This window comes from Amblyomma mixtum, chromosome 7, assembly GCF_055824585.1.
Source record: "Amblyomma mixtum isolate Tamu chromosome 7, ASM5582458v1, whole genome shotgun sequence".
In the NCBI taxonomy this organism is placed as follows: Eukaryota; Metazoa; Arthropoda; class Arachnida; order Ixodida; family Ixodidae; genus Amblyomma; species Amblyomma mixtum.
Genome location: NC_143018.1, coordinates 84,954,497 through 84,976,419, shown reverse-complemented (window position 1 = coordinate 84,976,419; position 21,923 = coordinate 84,954,497). Strand labels below are relative to the sequence as shown.

General features: G+C 42.6%; 1 protein-coding gene across 1 annotated transcript in view; it reads right to left on the bottom strand.

Moving 5' to 3' along the window:
- Positions 1-21,642, bottom strand: part of LOC149336686 (uncharacterized) — a gene marked incomplete at its 5' end in the record, with an annotated part of 36,109 nt that extends 14,467 nt beyond the window's left edge. Inside the window, 4 exons of the mRNA XM_089554208.1 lie at positions 1,264-1,314; positions 3,631-3,775; positions 10,886-11,444; positions 21,084-21,642. Coding sequence (XP_089410334.1) covers positions 1,264-1,314; positions 3,631-3,775; positions 10,886-11,444; positions 21,084-21,642 — 1,314 coding nt within the window. The remainder of the gene's footprint in view (positions 1-1,263; positions 1,315-3,630; positions 3,776-10,885; positions 11,445-21,083) is intronic.
- Positions 21,643-21,923: the final 281 nt, after the last annotated feature.

Below are 21,923 nucleotides of genomic sequence, written 5' to 3'. Positions count from 1 at the left end.
CTGAGGCGCTGTGGTCACTGTGGTCACGTGTTAGCATGATGGCAATTGCCACCACCCCGTTTCAAAAGGAGCGCTCCTATCCATCCATCCATCCCAACGTTGATCCATCCATCCATCCATCCAGCGCGCGCTGTTTGGCGGGAAGCATGGCGGGAAGCGGTTCGCCAGCTTTGACGTCTACGCGTTGCGGCATACCATGCGGCATACCGACTTGCGGCGACGCCGAGTTTCCGTTACGCTTACGGTTGCTTCAACCGAAGAGGCAGTGGGCAAAGGTTTTTCGTCATTCAGTCCGGAAAAAGCAATGCGGCTTGCCGAAAGGTTTCGCTGCAGGCATAGGATCGGCCGGGAAAACATTGATAATGAGCGGGATCCCCGTCTTTACTATGTGAATTGCCGTTCTTTAGTTATCAGCCGCATTTTTTTCGGAGGATTTGTTGTGAAGAGCGAGCGACAGCAGTCTTTCTTCGCAGTTAATGCCGTTTGGCATGCTGTAGACGGATTCGTTTGCTTGCGGACTACGAAAGTCGTGCTTCTCGTTGTCTTAGCCCCGCCGTTCACGCTGCTGGCTCTGCTAGGCTCTGTAGGGGCAGTTTAATTCATGTCGCGCGCATTTCGTGGCGTATATATGCCACGAAATGGCCGCGACATGAATTAAACTGCCCCTGCAGAGCCTATCGAGGAACGCGGTTCAGAAGTTGCCACTCAGTCTCCTCCAAGTCATCAAGGCCATTCAGGTTAGAATGGTATTTGCTTGCATGCTCCTAACAAATGGTTAAAGCTTTGTGTCTTAAATTTAATTGCTTGGATATAGTGCCATCAGGTAAATAAAATATTTAAAGTGCTTGGCAGTACGCAACATGAAAGAACTAAGCCCAAACAGGAGTTTAGTTTGCTATTATAGGTTACATTTTAAGGAGGCTTAATATGCAAGATTAACCAAAACTTCAGCTTTGTCAAGAAAGTGCAGTGCAGCTCTCTGAAAGGATTTGTGACAAGGAAATATCAGACTCTGCAAAAAACACATCTAAAACATAATGCTCTCTTGCTTGCAGCAGGTTTATAAATGAAAGTTTAATGACCTGTAGGGCATCAGAATTGCAAAAGTACACAGAGTAAGGGTTACCACATGCTGCCTACTAATGGCAAACATCCACATCAGAACAGATTCATAAGTTTGCTTTGCATGAGAAACTTTTTGAGAAAGTTTATGATTAAATACGGATTTTTGTGCGTTTTAAATATTAGTGCCCGTGCAGTCACCTGTTGTGGAGTCACCTCCTGGAAGTGGCCAACATGATTTGGTGCCTTGCTCTGCACAAGGTATGTGTAACAATGTAACAAATTTACTATCAAATTTCATTTTGTGTCTTTCATTACTTTGCTTTTTTTCTGTTTGCAAGCCAAGGGTGACTCAGCAGGGGCATTTCGTAGACTAACCCTCGGGCTCTCGGCTTTCTTAGCTTCACTGAACGCCATTAGGTTTCAAGACATGCTTAGCAACTCCATGTGACCTAGCTTTGTACCCTTTCTGCATAAGATGGAGGCGGAGATGCGTAGTCCATCAACAAATGTGCAGCATCATTAATAATGCCTGGCTACGTATTGAATAGTCTGCTGTTTGCAGTTACAGTATTATTAATATTTTCAGAACAAGCAGGTAAAAAATTGGAGCGTAAGGCATGCATGTGCTAAAAAAAAAACAAATGTTCATTGATTTGAAATACAGAACCTTGTGAGCGAGGACAGTCGCATTCTGGAGGTGTTTGTGCGCCCATTTTTATGGCTTTATTGTTGCTTTTCCAGATACCTCTCTGCTTGTCCTGCGAGAGTTGTGTGTTCTCAAGAAGGAAGTCAGGGCTATAAAGGAAATGCTTTCTGTGAAAGAAGTGCACCAGGGCTGCGCAGACAACATCATTGCCATGCTGCCTTTAAAAACTGAACAGGATGTCGTTGAGATTGAAAAAAAGCTGGAGGCGAGCCAGGCACTGTGTACTGAGATGGTATAATTAAACTCATTTGCTTAAACATTTTTTGCATGCAGGTAACATCAGTTAATTGAGCTGCACATGAGTTTTAGATTTTAGTGGATAGTGTTAAACTTCGTCTCGGAAGTTGTGTGCAGCGGAGTGGAAACAAGCTCAAGGCAGATTTCTTGCCTCTTAAGTTGACTGGTGAGCGCATGAGAAGAGTATGCTCAAAGATGTCATCTTGTGCTTGCACCTTCCACTCCACTGCAGTTAAGATGAAAATAATTGAGTTGTAATGTTTGGCAGCAGCAACCATACCTAACCTCATTTACCTAGAAATGTGAAATCAATACCTTGTGCTTCATTAAAAATAATGCAAGCAGTGCTTAGTCTTGCATATTTCATCTGTGCATTAGTTTTCTTTTTTGTTGTTGTAGAGGCAGCTTTACTTTCCCTTCTTATTTAATCCATTTGGATGCTTTTGATGGCTGTATGAGAAATTTTTTTAGTGGCAGGTGCACAGCTGTGGCTACTTCGAAAAATGGATGTTTTTCTGGCTTACCGGGTTCTTTATGCAGGTCAGTCAGCTTGCCAGTACGGGCGGAAACAACCCGCATTCAGCGACAGCGCGCATATTGGCACGGCTTTTGACAAATGAACTTGGCCAAAAATTCAGCCTCTACGGCCAAAAGGGTAAAAAAAGCATTTGCCGACCTGCGCCTTTTCGTTGTTGTTCAGAGTGAGTCCTTAGCCTCTTTCTTTAGTGAAATAATAATGTTAAGCTGTATATTTAGTGCGTCATGGGGCAAACAAGGTAACATGGCTCTCTGCTAATGGAAGCCTTCAGGTGGATGAATTGCTATGTAAATTGGCTTCTTCTGGGTTTGATTTTTTTTTTAACTCCGGTGAATGCTGTATGGGGCTTAGTTTCACTAAATTAAGCAAAAAGGGATAACCAGGAATGATCCACCTTTATCTTTAATTTTTATGCATACGACTGGTATGCCTTATATTCTCATCCGGTTGGAATGTTCTAATTGACTTTTTTAATGCAAAATAAATTGATTCGAGATTATGGTGGCTGAATGGTGAAGTGTTTGTAGTGAAGGAGTAAAAATACTCAGATTAGAAAAATGAACTGAGGTATTGTCAGTAATAGTGAATATTAGAAGTGAAGTCAGCCATTTCAACTAGTAAGCTTATAAACTACACTGGAGTAGCTTTTAAATTTGCACATTCAGTCGCCACAGTGGGAGATTTTTGTACTGTCATCCACACACCTCTTGCAAGCACTTGAGCCACGCACTACAGAGTACAATGCTGTCAGTTATGAGTGGTGTAGAGAACACAATTTTGTGCGTAGATGTTTGCAATGATTTTAACTAGTTTCTCGGTGTCTGAAAAAATAATACACTAAGACAGTGATGAATAATGCTCAATAGAGCTTGTTGATCCAGCACTGTAGACAAATATGTGGGTGCCTGTAGTTTAGGTGTATTTAATTTTTGGTGTAATTGGCGTAATTAATTCCTGCGTTTCCAAGACCACCTTGTAGTCGTCGCAGCACAGTAAACTTGAGCTCTCCATGTAGAGTATAGGCATCTAAAGAGAATGCATGTCATTTAGCAGCAGACTGACCCAGTCCCACGCTGCTTATCACACTCCTGGTTGTGTCGGACTGCAGCAGAGCTGGGCCATGGTCGTCATCGCTAGAGATGAGCTGCAGACCAGGCTGCATGGCATGCTCCCATGTGACAAGGGTGTGCCTTCGTGTGTCCAAGGCTGTGTGCTTAATAGTGCCACACCTGTACACAGCCAGCTTTCCTTTTGTTCAAGAATCACAATAGTACTAGAATATATGAAAATTCATACAGCTATATAGCCAGCCATGACTGCGGCAAGGTGCCAAACCATTGATTAAAAAGTAATGGAAATTTGTTTCAACTGAACATTTATTACCTTGAAAGTGTGTGGAGGAATCTGTAATATGAACTGCAGTGTAATAACAAGGCTTCCCTTAAGTGAGCCAAATTTGATTTCCAGTTCACTTCTTGTTCAGAATATTAAATCGACTGCACTTTTAAAAAAATTGTTGCAGGTATTTGCTGACATGACACGAGAAATGGTTAAACCAAGTTGTAACTTGAGAAAAGTAGCCTTTACCAGAAGTGGGGAAAAATAGACCAATAAGTGCTCGAGAGGAGTCTGATGCCATGTTTCTGATTCACGGTGAAGGCTACTTTTATCCGCATTAGGAGCAAATTTAATAATTTCTCGTATTCCTTTTAAGTATGACATGTACTGTCATGTATTTCTAAAAATGTCCACAATTTACTATTTATCTGCAGAAGCAGTAAGCCAGATGCAAAGCATGTCACAAGCGACATTAAAAGATATACGAGATGGTGTAATGGCATGGCTGAAAAATTGTTCAGCCCGTGTCAAAAATGCAGCCAAAAGGTACGAAAGCTTTCTACTTTTTTATTTCATTTTCATTTTCTGGTCTAACTAGTTTTGACGTTCATCTGCTTTTTTTATTGTACATGCTCTTTTTGCTTGGGCTTAGGGCTACAGTATTCAGTAGAGAAATAAATACTGCAGCTTCCCTAGCAGACTTATTCCATAGGGGGCATGCTATGCTCTCTTGTCAGTGTTCCTAATGGGTATTCCTCGCCTCCCCTGCTTGGCAAAATTATCAATTTTGGTGCCTCCTGAAAAAAATTTCTGGCTACATGCCTGAGAAGGGATGGATGCAGTGCTACCGTTTTCTGCAGCTGTAACTTTTATGCCCGTTCAGTGCCATAGTTTTTGTTCAGTGGCAGCAGGTGGCAAATCCAGCATGAAATATTGTGCTCATTCGTATGAAAAAGGTAGCTGCCATTGTGGACCTCTGCTTGTGGAGCTTAAATGGCATTCGCGGTTAAAAGAGCACTTTTCTCTATCCTGTGTGGGTTAGCAGCTTTGGTTGCTTGTTAGTTGCTCTGCGCTTGTTGTGTGTATTTTCTCGTCCTTGTTTTTGTGTGTGCAGTATACTTTGAAGATATGCCTGACCAACTGTCCCAACAACGTACCCTTTTAAATTAGTTGCTTCGGAGTGACTGTTTTGTGAAGTGTAATGGGTATAAATCATGATGCTGTCAGCTGTAGTCTTTCTCCATATCACTGCATGCTGTAGTGTTCAGAAATGGGCTTGTCCTTGAGCTCAGTGGCTGTAGTTACGCTGATCATGAATTTCATTATGAATGGCCAGAACACTAATCTAGCACTGCAATTCTCAACACCCCTACAGGACTACATAAGGAGGTCCCTCCCCTCTATCGAGCCCCTGATCTGGATGCTGCGTGTGAGGACCCATGTACTGAAAGCTGAAGACCTTTTTTTTTAAACCTGTTGCTTTAGTGGGGGAATGTCTTCCTAGCCACATAACGTTGTACTGATTAGAACAGCTCTCGACAGAGCTGCTTTTCTCTCTGTGCAACCTCACCAGCAAGTGCCTCCCCTGTGTCTCGAACCCCTGTCCTGAAAGGTGCAGATTTTTTTTTTCCAAACTGTTCTAGTCATGTTAAGGGTTAACAAATGCTGCTTTTGTTTCTTTTTTTTTTAGTTGTTGTCTTAGTCCTTGAATCGCTTCCTGGCTACACCCGTGATACTGATTTAGAACACTTCTAATTGTAGCTGTTTTTCTTTTTGTTCTGTTTTTATGCAACTGCATCAGCAGGTGCCTCTATTGCACGGAGCCCCTGTCCTGAAAGGTGCAGATTTTTTTTTTTGCAAACTGTTCTAGTCATGTTAAGGGTTAACAAATTCTTCTTTGCTGACTTTTTCTTTTTAGTCTTGCCTTAGTGGAGAATGGCTTTCTGCCTACATTCTCTGATACTGATGTGGAAAAACAGCTCTAGGCATTAATGTATGTTTATCATGCCGTCCATTTTAGTGAAATTGAGTTTTGCCAAGCCATTGCCAGCATCTATATATATAACTGTTGCTAATTGCACAAGTGCTGGAATGGGTCTATGCTCATTTGATCTGTGTATTTGAACCTGTTCGTTGGACAAAATGTGATACTGTTCTGTAAGAATACCTCCAAGCATAACTTATACTGTGCCTTATTTTCTTGCTTAAAGCGTTTGTCAAGCCATTTCCAATGTTTTCAAATTTGATGTGAACTTTGCTCTTGTTTTGCCTGTAAGCCCCTGTACACAAATCTCGCTTTGCAGTCTCTTTTTATTGTGCAGACAGTTTCTTAAGCCCTAGCAGGGTCTTGGAAAATTAACCTGTGCCTTGAAAGCATCTTGTGAGTGCAACATTATGTCATATGTGCACTGAAATACATGTGCACTTTACTTTTGTATACATTCTTGACTTGTATTAGTCTGCAATCTGAGTAAATGGGCCCCTGTGCTATTTAATACTCTGCATAGCAGTTTGTGCTGTATTGTTGTAAGCTGTAGTGCAGCTCTGCTGTAACAGGTTGCTATTGTATTTTTTTTAATATTAATATGACAGGTTACTCAAGATTTAATAAAAATAAGGACTTATGTGTTTGCATATGTTTGCAGTCTTGTGCAAGTGCACAACTGTGCATGGTATGTGGTCTGTTCTTGTTTTCTTAAAGTTGTGAAATAAAATTTTATTCTGCTGAAAGCGTGACTACAACTCATTTTTCATTTAAGTACCTTGCTTCCTTTCTTTTCTGGGGGGGGGGTAGGGGGCACTTTTTTTTATAAAATGTAGAGCAGCTGTTGCATGGTGCTTTAAATTTCTTAACTGGTGTGTAAGTATCTATTTGGAAAAGTATAGATAACGTTATAAACATCTTGTTCAGATCTTGTGCAACGTCTTGTATTGCAAAATTTGCAGTGTTATAGGAGAGCTACAAAATATTGTTAGAAGTCCTGCCTAGACCTTGAATGTCTCGCAGAATGCCTTATAATTCTAGCTGTTTAAAGAAGAATAATAAACGCTATAAAAGACATCTTGTGGACAGCTTGCACAACGTCTTATATCCCAAAATTTGTGATGCATTAGCCCTGCTACAGGAAAGCTACAAGATGTTTAAAGATGTCCTTGCTAGAAACATATAAAACGTTCGTAATATTTTCCAGACGATGTTTTTAAGACCTCTGTCGGCAAGATGTCTCGCTTGCGAAGACGTTACTGTGTTCAGTGGGTATATCGAATCACGTGACTCGCTGCGCTTCGCCACAGTTGCGTATGCAGAGCCGACGGCACTCCCACAACTGCATGCAACATGTGCTTACCTTCAACGGACCCATGGATGAGCAATGTGCTGCAACTTCGACGATGTGTAGTCGCCGTCAATTAACGGGAAGCATGAGTTTTACGATGGAGTCAGATTCGATTACCATGCTTAGCAGAGCATTCACTCGTCTTAATTACTAACCCCCAAAACCAGGAAACACCAATAAAGTGTCGTTATTGCACCCACCGGCAAACCTGCTCCCGACCACCTCTGTGCTACTGTATTAGATTATACTTTCGTTAAGTTGTTTCCTTCTTCATCCAATGTTATCCGACATCCCGATCTCCAGCTGTGCAATCATTTTGCAATGAATCCCACCATGTTCGACTTACAAGGCATCATACCGATTATCGATTTCAAATTAACATCTTCTAGCAGAATTGATGGTATAAATGGCAAATTTATATGGAATGCTAAAGAGTATAGTTCTGCCATCATGAAATGCACATTCTCACTATCGTATCGTCATGGTGTACTACTGAAGACTGGAAGACATCTGTGGTCATACCAGTACATACAGCCGGAGATAATCCGAATTTATCCAACCATTGACCCATATCTTTGAGATCAATAGCATGCAAAATAATGGCAGATATATTTACACATCTTGTTAATTTTCTGGAGCATAACAATTTCTTCTCTCTAACAGAGCTTGGCTTCCGAAAGTTTTTCTCTTGTGAGATTCAACTACTTTCCTTAATAGCCTGAGTCGCTTTGGGATGTTCAACACCCAGAAACCATAAACCCTAAACTTTCCTTCACTTACGACTTGCACTTCTATTTGGACACCGCTTTTTCATCTTTACTGCTTATTTCTCGACTTTGCTAAAGCATTCGATAAAGTTAATAACTCACTGGTAATACATAAACTAAGTGTGCTGAACAATGACCCCGCAGTTCTTAACTAGATCTGAGGATTTCCTTCTTCTCATGTTGAATTTATCAGCATTAATGACGCCGATTCCTCTACCGTACCTCTTGGTTATGGGGTTTCTCAAGGATCAGTACTTGGCTCCCTTACCGTTTTTTTATCTTCTATATTGCTATGAATTGCTGTTCCCCTCTGTAATGTACTCTGTATTCTGAGAGTAAAATAAATATCTCTCGCCTAGGAGCATGCCTGGAGGAAGGGGGGGGGGGGGGGGGGGAGGGTGAATGAAAAAGAGAGAGGGTGCTAAATGCCCCCCCCCCCCCCCTCCTGCAGGTTAAAAACTTGGTGCCTATGCTTCCTTATACTGGTTTGATTGGACCTAAAATTGAATACACCTCAGCAATATGGGACCCAGAGAAATCCTACATCATAGATATCTAATCCCTGCGAAATAGTGATCATCTTTTCATTTCTTCAAATTGCTCAAGTTTCAGGGGTGTCATGGTGTTAAAAGCACAGGCTGGATGAGATCACTGCTCTCGCTGTCGCAAGCTTGTTCGCCTAACACTTTTTCAGAGTAATTTATCATTGTTAATTGCTTCACAATCATTTCTTTTACTCCCCCTAAGCAGTCCTTCCATTCGCGCTGTGACCAATCTTTGAAGACCAAGCGCACCATATGCCACACAAAAACATCTGCCAAATCTTCCCTACCTAAAACCATTATTGACTTGAATCGGCTGTCATTTAATATCGCGACTGAAATGAATGCAACAATATTTCAAGGGCTTTAAAAAAGTAAGAGCCTTGCAGTTTTCCAGATACTTTTCGTCTGCTTACCGTCTGTGTTTATAATTTTCATATTTTGTATTTATGTTCCTTTCTTTGATATGTCCACATTTTATGTTGTATTTCTGCCACATTTTGATATCTGCAGCCTATCCATCTCTTTGTTTTTCTAGCTTTCTTTATTGTTTTGTTTGCCACGTTGCTGTAATTGCAAGTTTACACTGCATCCTGGTACTTCTCCACTTTCGACACCCTTCATGTAATACCCTCATAGTGAGGGCCTTTAGGGGTTTTTGTGGAACAAATAAAGCAAGCAAGAATGCAAAAAGTTATTTTTAGGCAAAAGCTGTCATTTTTTTTACCTATGTGTTCCCTTAACGACCAACTGCTCTGATAATGTCTGTGTGTCTAATCTCATAAAGAATGAAGTGTGTTCCACATATTCGTATTTTGCCCAATTGCTGAAAGTGGCACATGGTGTAATGCTCAATATATTTTGGCACAGTAGGCAAACCATGCACATTTCTGGGTTTAGGGCTGCCCAAGCCCCTGTCAACTGAGCAATATATCTAATAAATGCAATTACGCTCTGTACACCATGACATTTACTGCTGAAACACTACATGGTAAGGCACACTGCAATATGCAAATGGTTGCTAAGCAGCTCGTCTCTTATATGAAAATCTGTAATTCAAGTCACCACATATAACAAGGGTGCAGTCCATACTTTTAACGTAGGGACACATACAGAGCAGATGGGAATTACTATTATACTACAAAGAAGTTACCGACTGACATAATGCCTGGACATAAACGATACCTGACACTCTCTTGGTCCTTTTATGCATCTATAACTGCACAAATCTGAAAGGCATCAACTGGGCAACATTTCTGTCCCTCATTGGAAACGTTGCAATTATAAATTTTACTTGAAATCATGGCAAACCTACCAGCACGAAAAACAGGAACATGATGGGGACAGCACTTGTATTATCTCCTTTCACGACTATGTCATTCACGCAGGCATATTCACCATGACACCATACGAACTTGTCCAAACTTCTACCCTTTTACTTGAAGCTTGGCCACTCTCCTGTACACTAAAATTAGACAATGTTATTTAGGAGGTAGCATTAGGTGAAATAACAATGCAACAACTGCATTCTCCATAATGTGAAAACATTTCAGCAAAACTGTAGTTTTATTTTAACCAGGAAAGAACACATAGCACAAATATTAAACACAAAATTCGTGCATGTTGCAAACCATTTAACAGGCAAAATATTTCAAAATGTAACTCAAACATTAAAGAAACAGTGTCTTTCACTGTAGCTTGAAACTTTGCACAAAGGTAATGTATCATCTCAAGACAAAAATTTGCTGCGTGTTTGCACCTACCCAACACATATTTTAATGTTCCAAAGCCCTAATAGCAATACCACTCTTGAATGCAAAAGGAATCCTTATTATGCCTCATGTGCAAATTAAACACAAGTCAATATTCAAAGTGCATACAATAGTCTGTTCTGGTTTTCTTAGGCAGCCTAGAATATGCTTTGCTACAGGAAACACACAAGAGCTGGGTTGCACACAGCACCTCTATAGTAAGTAAAATGAAATTTTACTACACAACCACACTTATCTGTGACTAATCATTTTCCTCATGCCATTCCAATTTTTATGAGCACAGAGCCACAAGTGTTTGCAATCGTTCAACTCGAAATCAAACATGCTTCTTGTCAATATGGCAGACCGTAACACAGCACAGTCTTTGTTAGAAGGCACGTTGATGGACAAACTTCACTTTAGGTCACCAGTGAAAGCTTGCAAAATAACAAGCTAGGGCTTTATAAAATAGTGGACATTTTTGCATGGCTATGCTGTTCATGATACTTGCTACCTACACGCTAACATTTGCAAGCAAAAGTGAGGAAGGAGCACTTTTTAATTCTAGTGTTTTTTTGCATGTGCCTCTTAAAGTTCGACCTGCACGCAAAGGATAGTGGACACAGCTGGCATTGGTACGGCTTCTCGCCTGTGTGGATGCGAAGGTGGTCTACCAGTGCAGACTTCACTTTGAAGCTCTTTGTGCAATGGGTGCACTTGTATGGTCTCTCTCTTGTGTGGGTGCGAAGGTGGTATACTAGGTGGTTCTGCTGAGTGAAGCTTTGGGGACAACAACTGCAAGTGAACGGTTTCTCGCCTGTGTGAGTTCGGAGGTGCACAATCAGGCCGCCCTTCCGCGTGAATCTTTTGCTGCAATGCGTGCATTTGTGTGGCTTCTCGCCCGTGTGGGTGTAAATGTGGGCTACCAGGTTCCCCTTCAATGCGAAGCTCTTGCCACAGTGTCTGCATTCAAAGGGCCGCTCCCCAGTGTGTGTCCTCTGGTGGCGCTTGAAGTTTGTGTATACAGTTGTAGCATAACCACAATCTTGGCACAGGAACTGTCGCCTTCCTCGCGTTTTTTCTTTTGTTGGCGAGCTGGATTTGCCATCAGTGACAGAGCCTGCGTTAAGAAAAAAAAAAGTTAACCAAAATGCGAGGGATATGCCTCACTCCATAGTTCTACACTGATGCCACCTTCAAGAAGGGTAAATAAATGATGAAGGTGCCTCTAATCAGTCACTCTTATGTTGTTGACACATTGGGTGCCAAAGTCAGCAAGTCAAACTTAAATAAAGCTTAGACCTGACACTAAACATTCCTTTTTCCTAGCTGGGACGCAGATAACATCCAGCATACAGAATGTCATTACCAGCATGCCACTACAAAAGTGGTTGCATATGTAAATAGCTACAAATATTCTGAGCCTCTGTATGACTTTAGCACCGTTTGTCCCATCTTTGTATTTTCACTAATTTGAGCTCACAAAAAAAGGTAAAAATATGAAAAACATCCACCAGATGAATTTTCATGGAGCAAGGGGACCACTCTGATTTTCCAACCATTACATTTTTCGGAGATCAACTTTACGGTGCAAATATCAAACTACACGCCACTTGCATGACTTAAAACTACGGGACCCATATAATCTGCTTGAAAAACAGCAAAAACTTGGCAAAGAAATGAAGATGCGAAATAATACACAACTTCACACAAATTAAAATTGATCAGAAAGTTTAAAGCAGTTCTAATAATCATGGTTGTTTACACCTAAGACCATGTGCAGAAGGCTGCCTCAATATCACACTTCACATCTGTGCAAGAAAATTTGATTCCATGAGTTTCAATGGCAAAGCACGGCATAGCACAATGTCTGAACAGCGGCATATTTACGGGCCTCCTGACACAATCACACCGCTCAGTGCTCATAAGCCAGATTTTGGGGACACCTGGTTAACCATATTTGTCGTCCAAACTAGTTATAATGCAACACCACGGTACTGGAGATACATAGAACAGAAAAAAAATGGACAACTCAAGGTGTGCCCTGTGTCAGGCTTTTTTCTTGCTCATTTTATTGTTTTAAATCCACAGATTGGATACATTCAATATATCACGGCTCAAATCTCGTCAAAGAAATAAGGCCACCAAAGTTCAGACAATCTCAGACACGCACCCTAAAAACATGACATGCACATGACAAGTGTGGTTTCAACGCTGCAGCACTGAGACACCTGACAATGCACCGATGCTACCCACATGATTATCACAGTTCTACAATCTTTCTACCACCTATTCCACCCGTTAACAATGTCAGTTTGGTCATCAAAGAAAGTACTCCGAGCATGTGCAACTATCTTCGTGAAAATGTGCAAAAAGTACATCGTGCATCTGAGGAATACTTTGACTCAAAGCTGCAATCCTACCTGTAGAGAAGGTGCGAGATGGGAGGAGAGCATTTGCTCTGGTGAAAGTAAAGTTAAATATGTGGGGCAAAATTTATAAATAGTGGGGAGATGCCAAAGCCTGACATCAAAACTTGAAGTACAAAATTAATCAGCCGCAGATTATTACAACAAATTTGCATAAGACAATGCTCATCAGAGCACAAGTTGAACTGCAGTAGGAAAAAGCAAGCAAAATAATTTGCACAAAAGCAGTCAAAAATATGATGGGACTTGAACTTCATTGAAGATACCAGAAGAAAGGCTTAGGATCTGAAAAAAAAAATAAAGAAAAGAAAAATTATTTTCAGCCAAAGCTCTCCATCTCTATTCAAAGCTGCCGCTGTAGATCAGTGGTTATGATGCTCTACTGCCAACCTGAAACATGCTGGTTCAATTTCACACTCGATGGTCACATTTCATTAGAGCTGAAATGCTACAGCCTCATGCACTTGTGTGATGTCAGGGCACATAAAAGAAGCCAAGGTGGTCGAAATTATCCCAAGCCATGCACTACGGCATCCCTCATAGCCCGAGTCACATTGGGATGCTAAACCCCATAAAACCCAACAAAAGTGTCCATATACATGCACTTTCTTTTCCAGCCTTCATTTGCACAACAAGCGATATTGTGAAAAGCGAAGGTTGGCTGATGCGAATGCAGAATGTTGCAGAAAGAAAAGAGCCTTCAGCTAATGCTTTCATCGAAAGTCGGATATCACAGATGCGCTCAGACACCAAACGAACTGGATCACTCAGCTGCTTTATGCAGGATTCAGATACTTGAGCAGTGTAGATTTGCTTCCAGGGACTGCATCAACCTAAAATGACTGATTTGCCAAACAATTTCTCTTGATACCCAGTATACATACAAGACGCAAACAGTGAAAATCCAACACTCTTCACATTTAAAATGGGATGCAGTACCAAAATACACAAGGCTGCAGTCTTACTTGTCACTTCCATTTGCAAAGCATGCAGTGATGTAAACTGGATATTTTCTGCATCCGTCTCACTTTTGCTTATTATTGAGAAATGATATTCGCCATAGGGCATGTCAAGAATTTTAGAAAGGACTAAGCAAGGCGCTTATCAAACCTGCTTTGAATTCATGATGATCATGATGGATTCTTATGGATCAAGGGTAGCCGCGACCAAAGTGCACCGTGGCACAGAGTATCTGCACTTATCCAAGGTGGGGTCAGAGGCCCATTTTCCAAGCATTTCACCACAGATAACCTGCGCACTAGGTCAGAGGAAAGTTTGCACCTTTCGCATCACTGGTGGGCAGCCAGCCACACTGGATTGAACCCCGCACATACCTCTTGTCTAAGAGTTTGCGTTCTCACCACCCTCGATCTGTTTACACACCTGACACTCATACACTTGTTTGGTTTATGGGTGTTCAACGTCCCAAGGCGACTCAGGCTATGAGGGACGGCGTAGTGAAGGGCTCCAGAAATTTCGACCACCTGGGATTCTTTAACATGCACTTTCATCACGCACTACACGGGCCTCTAAAATCTCACCTCCATCGAAATTCGACTGCTGCAGCCGGGATCGAACTCTCGTCTTTTGAGTCAGCAGCCGAGCACCATAACCACTAAGCCACCGCCGCGCAACTCATACACAGACTCTCATTAATGTTCAGAGTGCAAATATGATGCAAAAAGAACAATCATAATAAAGTGGCAAGACAGCCATATTTCTGGAAATATAACAGCAACAAGGCAAATCATTTCTTCACGCAGCACAGCATAAATACAGGCTCGTTTCAGGAGACTTCATCTCATATATTGCTGTGGGGAAAGACTTCAAATGGTATGTAAGTGCAATACCATAGCATATTTTATGAACCGCAATCACGAAGCTTGAACTCACTTTTGTCTTTGTGCATTTATGTGCATGTCTTACAGGAACATTCGCCCAAAACCCAGTTGTCACTCAATCACACAAACACCAACCGAGGTACCATTAGCAAAAACTTGAAGTGGCCCACTGTACCCACATTCATTACAAGTTAAAATTGCCAAAACATGCCGTTTTAGACTACGACTGTCAGGCAGAGTAGTTGCCTTGAGGCATATTTTGCCGCAAAGCGTTTTTCTTTGCTTTTCTCATATTAGCTTGAATGCCTGCAAAAATTAACAGAGTAATGCATTATGTGTGCAATAAAAACAGAATGTCACATGCAGCTCTACTTAACTGGTAATTGAATACTACAAGCACACCCAGATGAAGAGAGATTATCACTATTACTGCTATCACTGCTGCTGCTCCTACTCTTAGGTCAGGTTCATTTGCAAACAGCGACAGGCAGACCTAGTCTAAACGAAATATTGGCAATATTGGCATATTGGCTAAACAACATATTGCCAACTGAGAGGGAAGAGATGGAATGTGCTAAAGAAAAAACAATCTACAAGACAGAAAACACGACGTTGAAAAGTGAACTTGGGAAACTATTTCGAAATCCTTGCCTAAAATGTTAGCACTCATAAATTCAGTTTTCTAAAACGTCACAATTGGCCAGGTTAACTGCTTCGACCAAGAGAAACCTGTACGGCTCGAGGTGCGTTTCAGATGTACTATGACATTTTAGGCAAGCTTCACTACTAGTTTATATACACCGTGATACAACTCGCCTGTTGAATGCATCCCCTGTGAGCCATCCCAAGCACAATACAGGCCCAAAGCAAGGTCACATCTAATTCAGAGTAAAGTGCCATGCAAAAAAAAAAGAATTCAATCTGGTGTAGTGTGCCAAGTGTGACAGGTTCCGCTACCACCATGCGCCGACACTGCGCTGCGCCTGACGACAACGAAGTTTTGCGCCGACAGTACGCTGCGCGTGACGACGACGATGTTCCCCCGCTCTCTTCTCTCTTGGTGCTGGCTACGCCCGTCTACGCTGCCAGACCCTGCACAGCGGTTCGGTCTCTTGAGGACGCCTAATAAACGCACCCCTACAATTGGTGGAGGTGCGGGGTACGTCCCCTACCAACCTGGAACTCCGGAGCCGTACGCCGCCGCCTGTGTCAACCATGCCAAATGAGACTGCCCCAACACCGGCGGCCAGTTCAACCACCGTCATTTGTTCTGGCGCCATCCGGCAGCGTGACTCTGCCCTCTTCAGTGGCACTGCCGACCAAGATGTTGACGACTGGTTGTCATCGTATGAGCGAGTGAGCAGCTACAACAAATGGGATGACACTATCAAGCTGAGTAACGTCATCTTTTATCTCACGGGCGTGGCGAACCTCTGGTTTCGAAACCATGAGGCGGACCTACCCACTTGGCCCGTATTTAAGAAGAGTTTTGCGGAAGTATTCGGCCGCCCTGCGGTGCGCAAGCTCCGTGCCGAACAGCGCTTACGGGACCGCGCTCAACACACCGACGAGACCTTCACAAGTTACATTGAGGACATCGTTGACCTCTGCAAACGTGTCAACGCCGCCATGCCAGAAGCGGACAAGATCCACCAGATCCTCAAAGGCATCACTGACGACGCATTTCAGATGCTCCTCGCGAAAAATCCTACCACCGTCAGTGAGGTTATTAAGCTTTGCCAGAGCTATGACGAGCTCCGCAAGCAGCGCGCTTCCACACGGCGTGCCGATGTCTGCGACGAGGCCCTCTCTACACTGGCCTTGGGTGGTACTTCTCCTGAGGACTCCCCTCTTCTCAACCAAATCAAAGCCTTCGTTCGTGAAGAGGTCGCTCGCCAGCTGTCTCTCATATCACATTTTCAAGACCCCGCCCGCCAAGTTCCTGACTCGACCCCGTCTTTGGCTCCTACCATTCGCCGTGTCGTGCAAGACCAAGTCAAATTTTCACGTTTCGAGCAGGGCTATTGTAGAGTCCAGGTGCATTGCGCAGCTACAATACCTGTAAAAAACACTGATACAATTATTACAAAACTTTTTCTAGGCAAATGCAACCACCATCTTGGCAATCACTGCACCCTGGGAACACTACCGCTGGTAAGGAAAAGTATGAAACAGCTAGAGGAGAACAGGAGCTATGAAATCAATATAAGGATATCCAAGGTAAATCCATAGGAATACTAGCAAGCTGCTAAGCATCATGTAGCACTCCTGCTCAAATTTGTGAATGTGCCAACGCACAACAGCAACTGCCAAGACACAGTGAAACAGTTTTGCTTGCAGTGTAAAAGGAAGGAAGTAACAATGTCTTGGCCCAAAGTAATTTGATTTTTGGAGTGGTGTTTCGCACTTTGTCGGAAATCTCAGAAGATCCGCTTACAACCTGAAAAAAAAAGAAAAGAAAATATACCCCAGACATGTTCTAACCACAATTAATGCATTTCTCTTTAAGACTTCCCACATCAACACAACTGGAACTGCGACAAGCTGAGGACGCACGGTGCAAATCTGGAAGCAAGACCAAGAAGGGAAATGACTGCAGTGTTTCATGAGACTAGGGATACCAAAGGTGAATGTGGACAGCAGTAGAACTGGGTCATTCCAGTGCTTGCTGAAGAATTCAGGTACTTGCACTCAGCTGACTGGATTCAAGGGGCTACATCCAGTCGGAAAGCTCTTATATACATTCAAAACAACAATTCAGCTAGTTGCTACAAACAAGATATAAAAGAGTGCAAAGCCAACACTCTTCAGATTTAAAGAGGCGTCCACTGTCAGAAGATGTGTGAAAATAAATCAAGCATGTGGGAGATTCAAAACATCTGCTTTAAGTCTTTCTTGCATTTCTCACTGAAGAGTGGAAATGTGAATATTAGCCATAGACAGCAAAAAACATGAATCTAGAATGTCAAAAAAGGCAGCAAATTTTGGGGAAGAGTCAGAACTTATCGCTTTCCACTCAAGTATGCTTTTAACAGAGAAGTAGTTTTCATGCTGCTATATTTGCAACATCTAAACTTATAACAAAACTAAAATTCTGAGTTAATCTTAGATGCCCAGAAACATGGCTTCAGGAAATTGGGGCCATTGCCTCCTTGCGATTGTTTACACACTCCCATGCTTGCAAAAATGAACAGAGCAATGTTCCATAGTGCGACAAAAAACAAAATTAAAGATGTGTACGGTTAACTGCTCAATCCATTTCATGAGACCGTACAAACGACTTGTCACTAGAACCACTTATTATTGCTGTGCTACTATCACTACTACTACTAATGAAGCTAGCTTCATTTCCAAATACTGGAAGCTGGACCTAGTCTACTTTGTATCTGGGCAAGCTGGTACAGCACAGAGTGCAGAAAGATGGCATGTGCTGAAGAGAAATGATTAACAAAAGGGATAATTTGAGATGTCGGAACATTCCAAAGTCAGAAAAGCATCTCACTGTTAGCACTAATGAGCCCGTTTCTCGTCACTTAATAAAGTCAGATAAAATGCCTGTTGGTCAAATGTTTAGGGGAATCCTCCAAGGTGGAGTAAATTTGTAATAAGGGAGCAATTACTCATTGGCATCCACCCAAGCGCAGCCATACGGCTACAAAGGAAAGCTATACAGCTTCCTCAGAAACTACGTAGTTAAAGAAAAATTCGTGCTGGTCCGGGGTTCGAACCCGGGACCACTGCTTCACCGGAGCAGTCGCTCTACCAACTGAGCTAACCGGGACGGCAAGGTTATGGTAGGGTGAGAGCGAATTGAATTTGTAGCCCTATGGCTGTGCCTGGGTGGATGCAAATGAGTAATTACTCCCTTATTATAAAATGCCTGTACATCACCACCATTCTGAGAGATGCTGGTATGTTTCAGTGAGCCACCTTGTTTTGGTTATGTGAGTTCCTAGGCTAGGTTGACAAGCATTTAGCATATACCCGAAGAGTTTCACATGCAAGATGGATTTTCTATGCACAGTGAGAAGATTAAAAAAGGCCCACAGCAAAGTAGCATCAAGTTCAGAAGCTAGTAACCTGCAAAAAAAATCGAGAACCTAATGCAGGTGGCCAATAAACTGTTATTGGTAGCAAAGAAAAGTCACACAAATAGCACAAAAGCAATTTCTGCACTTGCACAGGCAAAAAGGTTCATGAAACAGAATAGGCAACTCTGACATTTGCATGCAGGGGATTTGTATGTATGCAGAAAATTGAAGAATTGCAGAACGGGTTACATTCGTGCTCAAGAGGTGGCAGCACCAGCAGTGCAGACAGGCACCTCCTAGTACTTAATGCAGCATCATCATACGGCTGTAGGGAAGAAATGCAAAATATGATGAGAGCATAGTTAAAAGGAAGACCATACCATGGTTCCAAACAAGTTTGTGCACAATGTTGCTAGGTGTCCCCATGCTTATGGGCATAAGGAAAGACTCATTCAGTGGCAGGCTAATGCAATTTGTACAAAATTCTTTAGTGCTTCACAGTGCCCAAGTATACATCTAAAGCTTAAAAAAATGTTTTACATGCTCTAAACTTTATCTGCATCCCGATTAAAAATATAGATGTCGTCATGCAGTGCTTACTTAAAACTTTTGACCCTCGCTTTAATGCACGAGCTACTGTGCTTAACCCTTTCACTGCCACTCCCGAGATAACTCGGGCTACCACATATGCACACCCCCTGCCTCTCCCGAGTTAACTCGTTTTGGCTTTTTAACTCACCCCCTGCCGCTCCCGATAATACTCGTGTAAGATAGTTTAGTTTTAGTTTTATGGGGTTTAACGTCCCAAAGCGACTAAGGCTATGAGAGACGCCGTAGTGGAGGGCTCCGGAAATTTCGACCACCTGGGGTTCTTTAACGTGCACTGACATCGCACAGTACACGGGCCTCTAGAATTTCTCCTCCAAAGAAATTCTAGCCGCCGCGGCCGGTATCGAACCCGCGTCTTTTGGGTCAGCAGCCGAGCACCATAGCCGCTGAGCCACCGCGGCGGCTGGCTCATACTGGCTCAAGAAAAAACGATGCAAACATGTAGCGCCATCTATGGAGAGACGCTATAAACTCATAGACCTTGTAGGGTAAATTTTACACAACAGATAGCGCGCATGTTTCCACACCTAAGTCGCTTCGTTTTGGTTTCGACACAGGAGCCATGTGAGGCAATGTGTCACACTCGTCCGCGCTATGACGGACGAAGAAATTCAAAACTGCTTGTCAATTTAGAGTCCAATGATAATGAAAACAAGGAAGGAGCCCACCTAAGTGCCTTGTCGAGTGATGTCAGCAATGAAGTCCCCCTTCCACCGAAAAATCCGCGTAAGAAGAGGAAATCCGATAGGCACGATTGGTGCTGGAAGATTTGATTCAGTACAACTAATATCTATAAGATTATCCTCAATAAACATGCCTACATGCCCTGCAGAGCATTTTAGTGCGTTACTACCAAAAAATTTCCAGGAAACTAACATGAAAAAAAAAAACCCGGCAGGGCGTGTGCAGCTGTGAGTAAACAAACCTGGCAGTGAAAGGGTTAATTGCTCAATGCATTTTACATGCGCTTTCTGAGCACTCACAAATACTGTTAATTACTTAAGCTACTACTACTGCTACGACTACTGATAGAACTGTTGGTTCTGGTCTTAGGAGGCAGCGTAAGATGATATAGCCCCGCAATAACAGCTACTTTCTCCATAGTGTGAAACCATGCCAGCAAAACTGCAGCTTTATTTCAACCCGGAAAGAACACACAGCATAAATGACAAACAAAATTCTTCTCATATGCTGCAAAGCATGTAACAGGCAAAATACTTAAAAAAGGAACTCAATGAAACAGTGCCTTTCTTTCACAGTAGCATAAAACTTTGCATCAAGATAATGCATCATCTCAAGACAAAAATTCACTTCATGTTTGCACCAACCCAACACAAATTTTAAAGTCCCAATGCTCTAATAGCAAGACCAATCTTGGATGAAAAAGGAATTATTATGATGTCTCATGTGCAAATTTAACACAAATGAATATTCAAAGTGCATACAATATTCTGTTCTGGCTTTCTTAGGCAGCCTAGAAAATGCTTTGATGCAGGAACCACACATGAGCTGGGTAGCATACAGCACCCCTTTAGAAAGTAAAATGAAGTTTTACTGCACAACCCCACTTATTTGTGACTAGAGCACTTTCCTCATGACGTTCCAATTTTTATGAGCAGAGAACCAGGAGTGTTTGCAATCGTTCAACCCGAAATCAAACATGTTCCTTGCGAATATGGCAGATCGCAACACGGCACAATCTTTGTTAGACAGCACGTTGATGGACAACCTTAATTTCACTTTAGGTCCCCAGTGAAAGCTTGCAAAATAACACGCTAGGGCTTTATAGAACAGTGGACACTTTTGCATGGTTATGCTGTTCATGATACTTGCTACCTACACGCTAACGTCCGAGAGGAAAAGTGAGGACGAAGCAGTTTTCAATTCTAGTGTTGTTTTTGTACGTGCCTCTTTAGGTTCGACCTCCTTGCAAAGACCATGGGACACAGCTGACATTGGTGCGGCTTCTCGCCTGTGTGGATGCAAAGGTGGCCTACCAGTGCACACTTCACTTTGAAACTCTTGCTGCAATGGGTGCACTTGTATGGTCTCTCTCCTGTGTGGGTGCGAAGGTGGTCTACTAGGTGGCTCTGCTGTGTGAAGCCCTGGGGACAGTAACTGCAAGTGAACGGTTTCTCGCCTGTGTGAGTACGGAGGTGCACAATCAGGGTGGCCTTCTGCGTGAATCGTTTGCTGCAATGCGTGCATTTGTGTGGCTTCTCACCCGTGTGGGTGTAAATGTGGGCTACCAGGGTCCTCTTCACTGCGAAGCTCTTGCCGCAATGTCTGCATTCAAAGGGCCGCTCCCCAGTGTGTCTCCTCTGGTGGCGCTTGAAGTTTGTGACGTCAGTTGTAGCATAACCACAATCATGGCACAGGAACCGTCGCCTTCCTCGCGATTTTTCTTGTGTTACTGAGCTGGATTTGCCATCAGTGACTGAGCCTGCACAAAGAAAAAAAAAAGTTTACCAGAATGCGATGGATATGCCTCACTCCATAGTTCTACACTGATGCCACCTTCAAGAAGGGTAAATAAATTATGAAGGTGCCTCTAATCAGTCCCTCTTATGTTGTTGACACATTGGGTGCCAAAGTCAGCAGGTCAAAGTTAAATAAAGCTTAGACCTGACACCAAACATTCCTTCCTTCCTATCTGGCACGTAGATGACATCCAGCATATAGAAGGTCATTAACAGCATGCCACTACAGCTGCATATGTAATGAGCTACAAATA